The sequence below is a fragment of the Perca flavescens genome, chromosome 18 (genome assembly GCF_004354835.1).
Source record: "Perca flavescens isolate YP-PL-M2 chromosome 18, PFLA_1.0, whole genome shotgun sequence".
In the NCBI taxonomy this organism is placed as follows: domain Eukaryota; kingdom Metazoa; phylum Chordata; class Actinopteri; order Perciformes; family Percidae; genus Perca; species Perca flavescens.
In genome coordinates this window covers 23,662,291-23,680,670 of record NC_041348.1, presented here as the reverse complement: position 1 = coordinate 23,680,670, position 18,380 = coordinate 23,662,291, and the positions used below count along the sequence as shown (strand labels likewise).

General features: G+C 39.3%; 1 protein-coding gene and 1 non-coding gene across 5 annotated transcripts in view; one reads left to right on the top strand and one right to left on the bottom strand.

The window, feature by feature from the left end:
- rab15 (RAB15, member RAS oncogene family) overlaps positions 1 to 16,863 on the top strand; it is a 37,978-nt gene extending 21,115 nt beyond the window's left edge. The window contains exons 1-9 of one of the 4 annotated variants that reach the window (XM_028604508.1): positions 718 to 1,063; positions 9,818 to 9,878; positions 11,315 to 11,375; positions 12,601 to 12,678; positions 13,292 to 13,381; positions 14,588 to 14,653; positions 14,900 to 15,023; positions 15,143 to 15,202; positions 15,498 to 16,863. In XM_028604508.1, the coding sequence (XP_028460309.1) occupies positions 940 to 1,063; positions 9,818 to 9,878; positions 11,315 to 11,375; positions 12,601 to 12,678; positions 13,292 to 13,381; positions 14,588 to 14,653; positions 14,900 to 15,023; positions 15,143 to 15,177 (639 nt within the window). In that variant the 5' untranslated portion in view covers positions 718 to 939 and the 3' untranslated portion in view covers positions 15,178 to 15,202; positions 15,498 to 16,863. Of the gene's footprint in view, positions 1 to 717; positions 1,064 to 9,817; positions 9,879 to 11,314; positions 11,376 to 12,600; positions 12,679 to 13,291; positions 13,382 to 14,587; positions 14,654 to 14,899 lie in introns of those variants that run through there. The other 3 variants (XM_028604511.1, XM_028604507.1, XM_028604510.1) reach the window with 3 other exon arrangements.
- On the bottom strand, positions 14,762 to 14,834 carry trnat-ugu (transfer RNA threonine (anticodon UGU)). Its single transcript has one exon. It is a non-coding gene; the product is annotated as a tRNA-Thr (tRNA).
- Positions 16,864 to 18,380: the final 1,517 nt, after the last annotated feature.

Sequence of the window (18,380 nt, the reverse complement as noted above, 5' to 3'; positions counted from 1 at the left end):
GCGCGCGTTATTTCTGCCCTTGGTCTGCATTAAGTCAGATACAAACAAAACAAAGTACCGGAAGTTGTGTGACTTTTGCCTTCAAAATAAACCCTCAAAACTTGTTAAGGAGGGAAAAAAACTTTCACATAAATACACATTTTTTTATTTCACATTTGTTATGCTACTATATATTGTGCTTGTATGGTGCTTTTTACTAAATAAATCCCACTAGTAGTTTGTTAGGAGAACAATTTCAATAAAGTACAGACACTATTAAGCATTCTGTAAAAAGCAGATGATATAGGCTATAATAAGCAGATGTATAGCAGCTTTATAAACTATCATACAAATGAGAAAAGAGACACAATCGAGTCATCATATTAATGAATAAAGTACCCTTTAACGTATACTGGCAGACAAGTAAATTACCAATTAGGCATGCATTTAATACACAGATGCAAATTAAATAAGCTGTGATGTTGTGGTTGTGTGCATGATTTTCTCACACTTCTAAAACCTCCAAATACAGTAAAACATTCACAGGTTTAATATTATCATGATGTTATGAATTTATCTTGAAAAACAAAAGAGCTATTACCACATTTGCTAACAAACATGTAATCATCTTCATTAAATCATGTTTTTAATCAGGCTACTGAAGGCTTTTATGTTGGAAAGTACCACCGGAAATGGCCTTTTCTCATTGAGTCTTACCTTACAATGGTCCACCGCGCCCACTGGAAACTGGAGGCTGCCTGGGAAGCTGGAGCATCCCTGCTTTGTCACCCACCGACAGACCCAGCGTCAGTGAACAAAAAGAAGCATAGCCAAAGCCCCATGTTGACCATTTGAGCAGACATGGAATGCAGGTGGGGAGGGATCGGTCATTCATCGCTGAGTTAGCTGACTAGGGCTTTTTTTTTTTTTTTTTTTTTTAATTGAACACTACCCAACACTATGGCTAAGCAGTACGATGTGCTCTTCCGACTCCTGCTCCTTGGAGATTCTGGGGTTGGGAAAACATGTTTGTTATGCAGATTCACGGACAACGAATTTCACCCGTCTCACATCTCCACCATCGGTAAGACTCCGCACTGCCACCAGGAGTTAATTGTATTCATCATTTGCGTTAATTACAACAATCAGATTTGTTTTCATGGTCTTTTCAGCGTTTTCTGTTGATTTGCGCATCATCCTCTCTTTGTGGCCAATGAATTTTCTATTCAAATTCCACAAATTATATTTGATTAGATTATAGGCTACTTTGTTTAGGTTTATTTATAGTATAAGACCGTATTCAGGTGGAATGAAGAGTTATAACTATAAAATCAGCGTAATTGCATTGGCTGGAGGAAGCTCTGAGGGGCAAGATCCAACACTTGGCAGCCATGCAGATGAGTTTTTCAACTATCAGCACTTGGCACTGCCAGTGCAACCCAGTAACCTACCGTCATGTGCAGAGGTTTCACTGTACTTATTATAAGAAGACTACATTTTACTAAATGAAGGCCCTTGGTGTGAACCCCTGACCCGGTCTCCATTTCCTAGAGCTTTGATTGACAGAAAATTCATCAGCAACTATTTTGATAATTGGTTAATTGATTAAGTTGGTTTTCAAGCAAAACATTTCAGGGTTTCAGCCTCTCATCGATCACAGTAAACTGAATATCTTTGGGGTGGGGGCTGGGGGGGTTGTAAAAAAAATTGCAATTTAAAGGCATCAGCTTAGAATCTGGTAAGTTTCTGTGGGCATGTTTGATCATTTTCTGATGTTGCATAGACCAAATAATTAATCCCCCATAACAAGGAAAACAAATCCATCTCCTTCGTCTTTTAATTCAGGGTATCTAGAGCAAACTAGCAGTATCTCTTCATACCTTTGGTCATGGATCTGCCACATCCCTGAAGATGACAATTGATTCAACACAACTAAACCAGCCTCTTTAGGTAATATAGACTGTGCAGTATATCTACCTCAATATGATTTAGAGTGCAGAGCATGACAGGCACATTTCCATGCTTCACTTTGAGGTAAGGGAAATAAGGATGTACAGTGTTCATTCCTATGCATGCTGCGTTTCTTTCTCTTATCTCTTCTTCTGTGGCAACTGTGCCGCCCGGCGTGTGTTCAGATATTTTCTCCCAGTATGCTCCTTTTCTTAGTTTGTGGTATACGTTGTGACTTTGTTTGCAGTAATTGGCCATAATATAAGACAAAATACAGACATCCAAGTGGCTCAAGTGTGAAGGTAAGGTCAGGAAATGTGATGGATAGTGACTTTTAGTTGAAAAGATAGAGAAAGTCTTGTCTGAATAAGGTCAATACAATAAATCATGAAGCTGGTATTCAGGCTGGGATTTGCAGACAGACGGTCCCTGAAAAGATAGAACAGAACAGATAGCGAGAAAATTCCACTATTAATTGTTCATTTTAACATAATTTATTTAAAAAATTGGACCACTGGTGTGTTGGAAACCTTAATGATGTTTGAGCTCTCAGTGAACTTCTGCAAACACCCCTCATCCACAGCATTATGCTCAAACTCAAGTGTTCTTCTTCTCAATACACTTCAAAGGCTCATGTTGTTTTACCTGCTATAACCAGTAATGATATATGCTCACAAGGTTTACTAATCCTGCAGAATATGCTATTTTAAGTCCTGCACCTATAGCGCTCTACAGGACACTTCCTCCCTGTAGAGTCATGTTCATATAATTGCAAGCCCTTCTGAAGTCTTTTACAAGAAAGGTCCAGCGTGTCTGTAGTGATCTTTCTGTGCTTTTGTTGCATTGTACCAAGTGTTCACAACCACAGCTGGATGCTTAGAACTCAGGCTCTTGTGTCGGTGCAGGCGGTGGTCTCTAGATATTTATATTGGACTGAATAGTTGGGGGCAACAGACCGTGTCTATAAGCCATGCTGGGAGGTTTTTCATGTGCATGAAATGATTCAAACGCCTCTCTTCAGACTAAACAAGCCCATAAAAGTCCAAAGAGACAGAGAGATCAAGAGTGACCACCATCAGTGCTCTCCTGCGGAGGATCAATAAATAATTTCCCAACCTTCATGGTGACAGAGGCAGAGGGATATAAATTCTCTCCCATTCCCCCCTCATGGGTAGCTCCATAATTCATCATTTTCTGTTACAGTCCGCTCACACGGTTTTTGCTCTTTATTATCTATAAAAGAAAGAAACTGCTGGGACCTCTCACCTATAGAAGGATGTATTCAACAAAGCACCTCAAGTTCTATATAAATATTAGAGAATAAAAGCTTATATATATATATATATATATATATATATATATATATATATATATATATATATATATATATATATATATATATATATATATATATATATATATATATATATATATATATATATATATATATATACAGTGTGATATATATCACACTGTGTGATGAATAGATGCAGATACCGTATGTGGACATGCATTACTCCTATGTGAGTGATGTCCAAAACCATGGACATTAAGGTGCTGCCTCTTTCTATTAGCGCTTTACACAAGATTCTGGTTTGCAGGGATTTGCTTCCTTGCAGCCTCAAGAACTCGGTTCATTAGAGATGTTTGATCGTATTGAGGTCAAGGCTCTGTGTAGGTCAGGCAAGTTCTTCCACACCAAACTCAGAAAAAGCTTTTCTTTATGGACCTTGTGTTGTGCCCGATGGCATTTAATTTTTTTTGGCATGCTACGACAAGCCAAAGGGAAACATTTGCATAAATATAAAAAAAAACAAACAGTCTAGACAGCAGATATACTGTATATTTTATCACTGTGGTCTTGTCCATTATTTCTGTAATCCTTCAAAATGTATAAAGTACAGTCTGGGCTTGTATTCAGACTATTAAAGAGTTTCCCACACATAAGAAAGATAGTCAAAACCACAGAGTGAGACCTGCATTCAAATCCAGCATTGTTGATCCACCAATGCTTCTTGGCGATACATCAGCAACTCAGAAATATAGATAACAATAAATAGCACACCTGGCTATAGAATCAACAAAAGGATATTACTTTTTTCCCCTGGTTACAGCTCATTATAAAATAAAAGCTCCAACTTTTACTCCCTTTTAAATATCAGTCAAAAATCGAACTAGTCCAGAATTCTGTCCTGATCTTACCTGAAGGACTAATATACCTTCACTCAACCAGGTATCGCATTTTATTTTAAGACCCTCTGTTCCTCATAAGACTTCCATCTGGGCCCGAGAGTGCACATTTCTCTGGCAAAAAAGAGCAGCTGTAGAGAAGATTTATTAATGCTATTCAGTCACACTGCTGAGTTTAATCTTCCCCACCGCTACCTCCTGGCTGTCACAATTCCTATAAAGAACGAGCCCAGCCCCTGCCCTATATCATAGCTCAATAAGCAGCTGTCCTCCTGGTGGTGATCCCAGTGGTGTTATGGTCACGGCCTGGTCAAACACTCAGCCGGCCGCTGGTTGACGAGCTCATTATTGTGACGGGCCGGGCATTGGGTCACAGCCACCACAGATCTCATGAGGAGTTATTAAAGAAATCAGTGGTACTGTCAGAGCCTTGACTTCCTCCTGGCAGGAAAAGGTGTGGTCTTACATCTCTGATATGGAAGTTATAGTTGTAGCCTGACTAGTCTCGCTTTGCCAGATCCTCCTTCCCAGCGCTGCAGAGGAGGGTCAGGCTAATCCACACAGCCTTCCGGGATGGGACAAAAATGTGCTGTGGTTTATTAGCATTTCTTTAAACCAATCACAATTGTCATGGGTGGCGCTAAGCGCCAGACGGAGCAACTGTGCCTCTGCAAAATAGCCTCGGGAAGGAACTTGGTGGAACATGTGTATGTTCAAAAGTTGTTTTAGTCATGCAACAGAAAACTCAGATTGAACAGATAGGCTAGCTAGCTGTCTGGATTAACCCTGCAGAGATCTGAGGAGCAGTTAACCATAGTCCTCATAAATCCACCGGAATTTAAAATTAGGTAACGGACATCCGGCCGAAAAAGAGGGACATTCTGGACATTGTTGTTCAAGTCCAATATAAGTCTAATATTTGGGAGTTGAAAAAGCAAATGATTATGATAATGTAGCCTTGAGCAGAGTTGAGGAGCAGGCTACAGGCTTGCGCCTTTCAAACTCCACACCCACAGATATTTTTTTTTTTTTTTTTCAAACTGACATCAGACTTCACACAGCTCCCTCTGGAGCCACAAAAGGCTTCATATAACTTTTTTTCACATTATGCAGTAGTACTCCCTCGAACTGTACACTGACTTTGATGAGTCTCCCTTTAACATAAACACACATAGCCTCAAATATCCTTTTTTTCCTGAGTTTCTTGGTTAAAAACATTTTTGAATTTTTGAAAATTTGCAGCTAATGTGCTGTTGTCCTGCTGTGCCCTGAAGACAGCAACTGTTGACAGTTGTTGGCTGTCCTCTGCTCGTAATGATAGTCATGGATGACCCATTCCCCAGTGAATTTGTGTCAGGGCCAGAGCATCCATTCGTCCATCCATTAGTGAGCCTGTCGCCGTTACCTACAGCACACTGACACGTGTCACAGCCTAATCCGTCTTGCATAGTCGAACACAGTCATCCTGGTAATTGGTCAAGTCAATTTTGGGTGTGTACCCATTAGTTTTTACATGGCTTTCGCACTGCTGATTGTGAAAGGCTGCCATGTTAAATTAACTGCTGTCTCTCCCTGCACATTGTGCTTGTCTCCATTGATTCTCTGAAGAGAAGAGGGAAGTCTGTAGAATGATTTTTCTTTTTTTCATCTTCGTGATTTAACATTTTCTGAAGCCATGACAGCCGAATTAGTCTAAAAACTTGGCAGATGCTGAGACCTTCAGTCAGTTTAAGGCATTAAGGTTTGGTTTGCAGTGAAAGTTAAAGTGTCCATATTATGAAAAAAATCACTTTTTCTGGTTTTTGGGGTGTTATGTTGTGTCTCTGGTGCTTCCACATGCATACAAACTTGGAAAAAAACATCCATGCTGTTTCGAGTGAGATATGAGTTTCTGAATGTGTCCTGCCTTCAGTCTCTGGGTGAGCTGTTCAAAATCTGCAGGGCTTTCTACGTCACTAGCCGAAACAAAGGGGCTAACCGTAGCATGCGCTAGCATGCTAGCTCGTTCTAATGGCAAAACACTGCTACAACACACACTAGTTCACCATAATCTACAAAATAACTACCAACATGTCCCTGTTCTCCAGGTATTCCACACAAAGTTGGAAGTGTGCCCTTGTTTAGAAGAAGTCTCCCAGCTAATCCTGCCTTGTACAGGCCGAAGTTGTTTAAACAGCTAGCTAGCTGATATGATCCTTACCTAGCTACTGCACATGTGCGACTGCCAACAAAGATGTTACAGAAGTGAGATGTCTCACTCTGTAGCTAAAACAGAGACCTGAACACAGGGTGAAAAGAGGAGCTGCAGCAATCTGCAGTACAACACAAATATGTTTTTTAAATTAAACCATGTAAACCTATTCTGGTAAAACCTCAAAATACAATTATGAACCTGAAAATGAGCATAATATGGGTGCTTTAAGTCAAATGGGCAGTTCACTGTTGAGTTTCAGTTACATCTAAAAGCCTGTAGCCTTGTTTGTTTCCTTGCAAACCCGTCTAACTGATTCCAGAGAGTGGCACTGAGACCATAACCCTGAAGGCTGCTCTTGAATGCAACATTTCTGGCTGAAGAGCAAATGCATGCACCTCTAATCTCTCCAGTAACCGTAACATTCAGGACTTTCTACACAACTTCTCATGCAAACTGAACAATTTTGCAAAGTGACTTTTGCTGTAGCGATGAAAACACCTACAACAATTTGAATATGAAACCTTTAATAAAGAGACCCATTTTATTTATACCTCCTGAACAGCGGTTGGGTCATTCATTGTTTGCACTATGGTTAGAAGTGCACCTGGTTCTATAAAACAGCCTCATTTTGGTCGGCTGTTATAGAACAATGCACAGCAATCAAATAGAAGCCCACATAATTTATCTGTTTAACAGCAGGAAGCAGACAGTGTGGGCGTCTTTTGGTCTTTTGTAAATAAAACTGAAAATGCACTAATGTTTGAGAGACTCACTGCTGATTTTAACTTGTCTGTGTAGTCATTTTGATTTATTGCTTAAGTTTCCAGATTCCAGCCCCTTGCTGTAGACACCCACTGTACAGCTGGAGAATCCATTAGTCCGTGTCTGCATTTCATATTTAAATCATTGCTGTTTGCATGGATGACTGCTGGCTGGAGCTTTATACAGTGCTAATACAGCTGGAAAATGACGCAGGAAGACAGCCTTTTCTTTTATTATCTCCTCTCAAGCCTCAGGCAAAGCTAGCCACTGATTGTTATGCTGACCTTTCATTTAGTCTGAATGCTCTCTAGTCAAAGGCAAAGGCCCTCACACGACTTAAATGAAGCCTCACACTGTTGAGTCAGTGAGCTCCAGCGTCCGTGGAGTCTTCCCTCAACTCCAGCTTGTTTTCAACAAACACACAGTCCATCAGGCAGGTCGGCTAGGGTACATCTGTCAGCTGTTTCTTTATGTCAATCTCTTAGAACACAAACTTTGCAGAAATGCAGCTATAAAAACCACAAACGGCAGTTCTTCCAGTTATGTGAATCGATTGGACTCAGTAGCTCTTTCTCAGAGTGTGATGCCGGCTGTGACACACAGGTGCTGAGTGTCAGGTTAATTGGGATGAACTGTTAATTGATTTCTCAGGGATTAGTGTGGTCTATAGAAGCCTGTTGGTTCGCTTGTCATCGACTTGGATGCATTAGTCTGAGGAGACATAAAGAATTCCGTAGAGGCAGAGTTAATGGCTAAACTGAAATGGTGATAATCGGATTCTATACAAGATGTTCATGTTTATTATTGCTATTGTTTGTTGTTATTGTTGGTAGTGGCCACCAATTGGGACAATGACGTCATGTCCTCTGCATGGACAGATTATAATACAATGGGCAAAGAAATGTTAAAGGCCCCCTCCCTACCACATGCCACAGACAGAGCAGTGTTGCTTTCCCATCATTTTAAACGGCACTTTAGCCTGGGAAAACCCCTTCTGGCAAATTTGAGATTTGCTCTGCAAGTCAGTCTGGTCAAGAGCCCATTCAAGCCCATTACCAATTTTTCCAAATCGAGGCACCAATCACAACCGTTGAGGCGGGCTTTACACGATGATGATAGCGCAGCAACGGCGAGCAGCTTTTTGTTTACATTCAACATGACGGCCACCGAAGCACAGCAACCTGGCGCTGTAGCTGCTACATCACCCGGATTGTTGGTCTGATTGGTTGAAGGACTATCCAATTGCGCACAGAGGCATTTGAGTGGCGTCCGTTGGTGACACCCTTTTGGAAATGGGCTGTGAATGAACCAGGCTAATGGCACTTTGCAAGATTATCACAATTCTAAACTTTTCAGTGAAAGTAAACAAACTTTAGAGTTGTAAGTGCTGCTGTTGGTTGAAAACCCCAGCTGAACTTCAGTATTTTCTTCATGCTAGATAAAGATAGGCTGCCCAAACTCTTCCCACATATACTCAAACTATGGGACAATATACGCTACATTGTAGGAAATTAAGTAATGAAACCTGTGATAAAGGTTCCCTAATTTTTATGTAGGCTAAGCTAAAGTACAGAGCTCTTTTTTTGTTAACAAGACATGTAAATAAGTCACTTTAAACAGAGATTGTGGTTTGGGCACCCTTGGGCCTGTGCAGCTAACACATCTACAGTCCTCTGCAATATTTGTGTGAATAAAGACAAGTATATATTCTACTGTTGTATATGCTTTACACATGCTGAGGTTTTAAAGGCTGATTCTGCTACTTTTATTAGACTAAATACATTTAAATGTTTAGTGGCACCTAAAATTTAGATGTATTATTCTCCACCAGGTTACGCACCTGGGAGAAGACATGAAACAACATTTAGGCCATGATTTAAGGCAATAAAATTTACTAAATGTAATTAAAGAATTAAATTAATATTTTTGAAATGCTCAGAAAATTGCACTCTAAAATCCTGAAAATTAGCCAACTTGGTAGTATGATGTTATATCCTGGATAGAGACTTAAAATGTTCAATGGTCTTTTTCCACTCTGATAAAATGCAACATTTCTGGGGAAGTAATCAATACACAGATTTACTTTTTGTTATAAAAGCATAAACAAATACTTAGCATCAGCACAAAATATCAACTATCAGCAACCTATGTTCAAGTATATCATTATCTATTCTGGCTTTCAAAAAATGAACTCAGGGTGAGTCTTGATAGAAATAAAAAAAATAAAATTGGCCCCGGCTGTGATTTTCTGTCTATAAACAATACCACACTCATCTGTCTGAAATCATAGATCACTGAAGTGTGGGTGGCCCTCTCCCTATCTCAGCTCTGCTTCTTTCTCTCATCTCGTCCTCTGTGCTGTTACGCATCGCTCAGCTATCCGTTTTGCTCTTCTCCCTTATTTCACCTCCAGTGTGATCGATGCAGTGGACTGAACTAAACAAGGACTCGGCTCGCTGGATCATTAACAGGCTTATTATGTGGGAAAGATTTGGCTCTGGTTGCGTTAATCTCTCTATGATGTTACAAAGCTGCAGCAGATACTGGTGAACCTCATTCTGTAAAAGACACGCCAGGTTAATTGATTTCAGTCAATTATTGGGTGGAAAGTGCAAACGCCTCTGAGAAGATTCAGAACTCTAAGTCCAAGCCCTGCTCTCACAGGTTTGGAGGAATATCAAATACATTTAGAGCTTCTCTGTGAATGCAATATTTCCTAACCCTATCCTTTGTCTCTTACAGGAGTCGACTTCAAAATGAAGACACTAGTAATAGATGGTATCAAAGTACGGATACAGATATGGTAAGGCAGTGGCATGGGGCAGCATGCTGGAAGGCCCTGTGCAGGAGATTAACAAAAGGTTATCAGATATACAACAGTAGTTCTGATAGAGGGGATATTTTTTCATTTGCAAATATGCTGTCACTATCTTATGGTTGCTAGGATGTGATTTCCACATGTCCCCTAGCCACCCCACCCCACCCCCCCCCCCACACATACACACACACACTTTTCAAAATCCCGTTTGTGTCCCCCCCCCCACCTTGAAATTAGTTTGATATTTCATTTTTACATCTCAAAGGTCCTCTGTGTAACGTGTTTAGTTGTTCATTATCCAAATCTGTGTTGCCCGTTCACAAACTCATCCTTTTTCATGAATATTTACCACCACCATCAATTCCAAGTATTCCTTTTGGCATTTGCATGAACTGGGGTAGACATATTCATGCGCAATCTAAACAATAAAGAAAGTAAGACATATTTTACATGGTTTAGTACTATTCTTTCTAGAAGAATTTATCATTATGATCAACTGAATTATTTCCTGGATTTTGTATCACCATAGTCCCTATAAATGTATGTAGAAATGCAGGAAATGGGATTCAAATCTAAAAAAGATTTTTGGTGGAGGACCCCCAGAACCCCTGTTTTGTAGTATGATCATGTTCAGGGCATGACACTTAGGTCTTGTCCTTCTTCTGTGAGTTTTTGCAACCTGGAGCAATTTCAAGTTTTACAATGACAAACTTGAACATTGATAGTATTTTGTAAACTGATCAAGTAGTTTTATACTCAATGCGTTTACATTTGACTACTTTTAGGCCAATTAAATAATAGTACTTTCACGCTGGAGGAATACTTGGGGATATTGAGCTAACATGCTCACACTGACAATGCTTTTATATCAATGTTTAGCAGGTAATATTTTACCAGGTTTACTATTTCAGTTTAGCCTGTTAGCATGCTTACATTTGCCAATCCAAACTAAAACACAAAGAACAGCTGAGGCCGATGGGAATGTCATTAGTTTTGCTGGTTTTTGGTCATGAACCAAAGCATTGGACACATTTAAATTTGACCTGATGGTGGTGTTAGATTAAAAGTCTGGGAGTCATCAAAGTAATTAGACGTTATTAATAGAGACCTTGAATATTTGTAGCATATTTCACAGTAATCCATCCAATAGGTAGATATTTCAGCAATGCCATCTCTAAAGCCCCACTCCTATCATGGCTGAACAACCCAGTTTTACAACACCTTTTCCCTATTTCATGAACAGTTTATATTTTAGATACATAGTTTACATCGGACAAGGACAAGAATAATACATATTTGCATTTAGGTATTATAGTCTTTCTATTAAATCTTGGCTACTGCTACTACCCATGTTTTCATATTATAATCTCACAAATGTATCTGTGTATTTTCATGTTCATATATGCTTGTTTTCTTTCCAGGGACACTGCAGGCCAAGAAAGATACCAGACCATCACTAAGCAGTACTACAGACGAGCACAGGTAGTTGACCTCTCCTCCATTTCCATCTAACCCCGATTTTTCACTGGGCGTTTTTGCTGCGTTCCGGTTTGCAAATTCTTTCTTCCTACTATGGCCGCGCCAAGAGCCACCCTTCAATAGCATTCACACACACTACTATTGGCCAGGCGTCCATGCTTACGCAAGGTAACGTAACCTGATTTGTACAGGTCCTATCCCCTGACCAATTGGCTATCCTAACCTTCACCACTCGAGGTCAATGCCTAATCCCAACCAATCAAGCTGCTATTGAAGCGTGGGTCTTGGCATGGCCATAGTAGGAAAAAATGTGGCTTCCGGTTTTGTTCTGTCCTCCGCCCTTGCGTGAAAATAGACTTTGCGTGTCTCTTTAGCGGAGCGGCGCGGAGAGCCGCTTCACGCACGCTTCTGGGACGCGCCATGACGCAAATGCATGACAACATTTTTATCAAATGTATCTCTGAAATTTAATTTGTTACAGCTACAGGATAATACTGTGTCACCTCCAACTGTGCAATATTTCATCTCTATTCATTCGCACCTTACTCATCTGTATATCTGTGTTTATATACTGTCTGTTTATATAAGGTTGTTTATTGTGTAAATACGGTTGTTGTTTTATTACTATTATTATAACTAATTCTATTCTATTTTTCCATTTCCTATAGTTTATGTATGTTTTTTCTTCTACGTCTAATTAATGTGTATTTGTGTTATTGTAATGTGTGTAAAAAAAAAAAAATGTTGAGCTGCTGTAGCACAGGAATTTCCCCACTGTGGGATTAATAAAGTCTATCTTATCTTACTTCACACTTCAGGTGCTTTTAAAGGGATCTTTAAAGGATGTAGCTCTCCATGGCCCAACACAACAACCACCACTACTCTGACATTGTTGCATATGAATTTTTCCTTTGCTTTTGGCTGTTAAAGAGGTTAAACTGGATGGAATTGAATTGTCCATTTACCAGAAACTGCCAATGAAATAGTGTTCTGTTCCTGTTCTGTTTTGTGTTCCAGACAGTGGCTTACAATTTAAAATGAATTGTTGCTAGAGGCTGCCAACTTTCCAAATGGTGGTCTGGTTTCTCTACAGGAATAATATTAATGTTTTCAAATATATTGATTTTAAAAGGCTGCTTTTAAGCATTAAAAAGTCCAGAGCATTTTTTAAGCATGCACTGGTTCTCATCTGTTTTTTTTTTTTTTATCCTTTAATTTCTCTCCTCAGGGAATCTTCCTGGTGTATGATATCACGAGTGAGCGATCCTTCCAACACATCATGAAGTGGGCCAGTGATGTGGATGAGGTGAGTCACAGAGATTGGGGATTTAAGATCAACAGGCAATTTTTTTCCCTTCGCATTGTAGAAAAGGGCAAAACTGACACGACTACTTACTTTGTGCAGAGGCCTCGGGTTGAGAAAGAACAGATGTCTGACATTGTGCGATAAAAAACCAAATGCTTTGGCCAGACGGATGCTGCTTTTCTGTTTAATCATGTTCCATCTTCATTTTCAAATACCTGTCATCATATTTTTAAATGTGTAGTCAAAGATATTGGAAGGAGAACATTTTTGCAGTCACTTTTTTCTATCGACTTGGAGCCTTCATAAAGCAATCTCATCTGCCCTGCTTCTCCCTGTCATTTCCCAGATGATTTGATTCTATTAATAAAGTCAGGATGGACCTAATTTCCTCTATGGGTCCGTCCGAAATACACACACTATTGATCGTGGCATGCTTCTCACTTACTTTTAATCTAGGTCTCATTTCCTGAGTGCTGTGTTTTCTCCCGCTGTATTCTCTTGACATTTGAAATCTCTCTCATCCTATCTCTTTAATTAGTTGTTTATACCTCTTCCTTATACAGTATGTAAATATCCCTCGTTTCCTTTTTATTCATGAAACAAACCCCTGCAGTACGCTCCTGAGAAGGTCCGGAAGATCCTTGTAGGGAACAAGTCCGATGATGTGGACAAGAGGCAGGTGGCCACAGAGCAAGGTATCAAGGTGGGTCTGTGTTGTAACTATTTCACAATGCATTATTTCACCTTTGGCTTATAAAATAATGTTCTAAAACACAATACTATGATGCAGGTTTTCTTTGAGTTATGTTTGGGTTAGGCTTAAAGTTCAACAAAATCCTATTTTGTTAGATGAGAAGATTGATACCACTTTCATGCCTGGGATAATTATGGAACTGAAGCCGGGAGGCAGTTAGTTTAGCTTACCTAAGACTGGAAGCAGGAGGAAACCACTTCCCTAGTTCAAAATGATGCCCTCATCACCCTTACTTTTTTTTTTTTTTAAAGAGCTTTATTAAAGTTTTACAGGTTACATTAAACATACAGTAGGCTACGTGTCACAACAATCAAAATAAACAATACAACAACAATTACAAAATTTAACTGATGAAACAAGATGTGCAAATCGAGCTAGTAAAGTGTGACCAGTGCAAAGAGTCTTTCATAAAGTCCATCACCCTTACCACATCATATCTTGTTTGTTTAATCTGCACATACACATTTTTGTTTAGTTTTTTATTAAAATGTCTTTACAAAACTCAGGTAAGTAACTGCCCCTGACTTTTTGTTGGACACAACTTGTTAATTACTGAGCTTTAGGGGTATTGGTAGACTTATTTTTGGAGAGCGTCAGGCTAACTGTATTCCCCTGCTTAAAGTCTTTATGCTAAACTATTGCCTCCTCCCAGCTTTAACTCTATAATTATTGCACATGAGAGTTGTATCGATCTACTCTTGGCAATAAAGCAAATACGCTTATTTTTGAAAATATTTAACTGTCCCTTTACAGAGGTTCTTACCCCGGCTTCCCCAAAAGCTTGTAATTATTGGATTCATTTTCAGTTCACTAAGAAATAATGCTCAGAGTTCAGCAACAGTTTATATTCCTTCTTAGGTTCTGGTAGAAACCTTTTTGGCTCCAAGTTCACCAAAAGGTGGGACTCTTTGTGCTTGGTGTGGGTATACTGGTATAGAATCTTGCGGCATAGTTTCAGTCGCACCCAGTTGACCTCAGACAAACACTGACTAAGGCTTCTTATCCTGTTGCCTTACATTGCCTCACATTTTCCAATTAAAATCTGACAGCCAGCAGACTGCACCTATGTAAAAGGAAAAAATGTTCTCTGAGTCCAAATTCAAAACAACTACTTTTTCAGGAAAGTAAAATGTGTCATCGTTATCTGTCCTGCAGCTGGCCAAAGCTTATGGAATGGACTTTTTTGAGACAAGTGCCTTCACCAACCAAAACATAGCAGAGGTGAGTTGATCTGAACTGAATGTAATGACCATGTAGAGAGTAGCAACACAATCAAAGAGAAGCATGATTAGATCAAATTCTATTTTGAGTAACAAAATTGAACAATTCAGGCCCCAGTGAGAATTGAACTCACGACCCCTGGTTTACAAGACCAGTGCTCTAACCACTGAGCTATGAGGCCTTACTGTATATTTGTAGTGACATCATGTAATCTATCACAACTCTCTGGCTGTTGTTCCTTCCAAGACTTTTACACGCTTGGCTGAACAGGTGCTGGCAGCCAATAAAAAGGACCTGGATCTTCTCCGAATGTCCAATAATGACGAGATTAATCTTGCTGCTCTGGAGGAAGAGGAAGGACTCTGTGACGGTGCGCCTGGCGACCAAGGCAAAGGCTGCTGGTGTTAAAGAAACAATTTAAATGAGATAGTCTGTTATCACCAGAAACTTTGCACACTCTGGGCAACATGTTTCTCCGTTTGTCTTTAGGTGAAACAAAGAGGAAGACTAAGCTGCAATTTTGAAACCAGCTATGTTCCTCTGATTCATGTGAGCAATGCCAAAAATGCTAACGAGCCATTTGAGAGCAGTTTCATGGACAAAGGTGGAAACATTTTGCTACACAGTGCCAAGTGTGTGGTGGATTAACCAACTGAACGTCCAAATGTCAAGGTTTGACTCAGTGGGACAGAATGTTCATTGTCTAAAGCACTGATTCCTGCTCAGTTCAGTGTGTCTTCGACGTATACAAATGAAAACCCCTGTCCACTACAAATTCTGCAATTGACATAGAGTTGAAAAGACTAAACACAAAATTACAAGATTTAATCATCTTTTCTTACAGACTTTGTACGGTGTCCTGATGTAGAGGACGGGGAATGACCTGGAATTGTCCATCGCTGACTTGAAACCTTTCACAATGTTGTATTTCACATTATTTTTCCTAAGCGCTGTCTCTGATATTGATTATAGGGCTGGGTGCCTTGCAAATCAACAATGTAATTGATTACATTTGGCCTTCATCTACCCCTTTAGTGTTTTCCTTTATGTGGGTATATTTTAGCAGTCCTGAGCCCATAGCATTTCTACCATTGAATGCATTAGATGTAGTGCGGGAATTTGACCACAAGAGGGTGCTATATGCATTGTGAAAACAATATATATACACACACACACACACACACACACACACACACACACACACACACACACACACACACACACACTGAAAAGATGTTCAGTGTTAAATTATGCTATTTCACTATCTTTTCTTATGTGTTTGTTTTTGGTTGTTATTGCACTTGCAATGACTATCTTTAATGCGATGGGATTCTAAATATATGCAGCCGTTACATTGTTTTCTTTTATTATTTCCATGCAAATATTGGCTCCAGAGAACGTTATGCAGCTTGTAATATCATCCATGTGACCACACATACATCCTGACCACACATACATCCTGATAATTTCCAGTCAAGTACACCAGTGTAAGTCGGTAACTGAAGGAAACATTGAGAGCAAAATGATTCTATTTCCCTGTAGCAAAACTCAAGATATTTTTTTCCATTTTATAGTCTTTGTTTATAACCGAAAATATTATATAGATGGTTTGATAACTGCCCATTGCATTGTACATACCATGTTTTTCAAAGCATTGTAGATCAGTAATCATGAGGACACGCCATTGATTTAATGTATTACCATTAGAGGGCTGTATAAAAAAAGTCCACAGTGATATTCTAGATGGTCTGAAATATTCCCTCTGTGATGATAATAATGTCTTGGTCATTCTGTCCTTTTCTCACTGTTTTGTTCAGAGTCCAGTGGAGATGCCATTTCTTTTTTTATCCCCTCAGACTAAACCGGGACGAGAGAGTTTTGCATGTGATCCACTCTTCTTTCCTTTCTTTTATTGCAACTTCAATGAAGTTAATAATCAACTGACCGTAAGACAAGTATAGCATTTGACCAGAGTTGCCTGTTTGAGACTTAAACAGAATGACCCATCATCGGACGAACTTTGGCTACATTTTTTTGCAACTTAGTAATACTACATGCTACTCAAAACAATTGTTAATCTGTGAACTGTGTGAAATGGCAGTATGTTGTACTGAATGATGTTCTGGACTAAGCTCTAGATACAAAATGTGTTGTTTTCGAGAACTATTTTTTTTCTTTCTTTCTTTAAAGGCTCTGACACACCAACCCGACGACCGATCTCGTATTTTACAAAACTAGTTCACCGAAACGTGTTTTTGAAAACATTTTAAGCGAGAAATAGGCCATGCAGTTGCTGAATCTGTCTTCATTTCAGATTGACAGCGGTCAGTTTAAAAGATTTTCGTCAGATTTGAAGAGGCGTTAGTCACGCTCATCCTGCTCGACTGCCCACTGGCCGATTCAACAAGTCAAATCGGCCCAAATGAACGCCGATGGCTCCTCCGCCTGACGACGGCACGGAACACACCAAACATCTCGGTTCACCGACCTCGCCAGGCTGTCTGACGGCCGATAATCGGGTTGGTGTGTCACTGCCTTAAGACTACTTCAACTTGTATTTGTGAAAATATGTTACCTGCAACATGTAAAATGCAACATGTTATTCTTGGAGAACAGATGTCACATGTTTATGAGTAAATACTTGCAGATATATGACTCGGTGCTAGCGTGACTTCTTGGTTATGTTGAGACCCGGGGATCCCTTAATGTGAGATGGAGACACAGTGTATACAGTACTGTAGCACTGTATTAGAGTAATGAGTACTGAATGTCCCAGGAGAACATGATCCTAGCCACAACACAAAGAAACAAACACAAAACTGTAAAGGCCTATTGTGCATGTCCTCCTGATTCATACATTAAATCATGAATCACGATTTATATTTATTTATTTATTTATATATATATATATATATATATATATAATGATTTTATGTATGAATCAGGAGGACATGCACAATAGGCCTTTACAGTCATATATATCTATATATATCTATATATATATATATATATATATATATATATCTATCTATCTATCTCATGGTGTACAATATGACTACAGCTGTTGAGGAATGTATAGCATGTACCATGCTTACAAAGGCAACAGGTAATATTTAGGATTACAAATATGATGTGGTTGCAAGCCAGAAGGGAACTAAATATTTCAGATGTTATTTGACATTTTTGAATAATGGTACCTTAAGGTATGAGTTACCGATGGCATGCACATTTACAGGAAGATTTTAATTCATATTAGAAACCAGGCAGGCAAGAGCACATGCATGTTTCTCCTGTATGTATCTCATTCTGCATTCATCCCCTTAAAAAGGAGGACAAGACGTGATGAGTGACAACATGTCCCTATTTGTTCAGTGTAATACCTTGTACATGTAGTGGTGGTGAACACAATAATAAGGAAAACAATATATAAAATTAGGACTGAGTAATGGCTGAAACCAATATCTGGATATTAATAAGAATATTTTTAAGATACTGATATACAAATGTGGGCAATATGGAGGTAAGGTAAGGTAAGGTCATCTTCAATCACAATGATGGTATGACTATTTCTTTGTGCGTGGTATAGATGTTATTCAAACATGGTTTCCAGTCCAAAGCCAGGCCTCTTGTTCACTGTTTGACCTCAAACAAATAGTCACACAATTGTGATAGATCTTTTAAACAATGCCCCTGCATGATAAAGATCTAGTAAGCAAGTCTTCAGTTG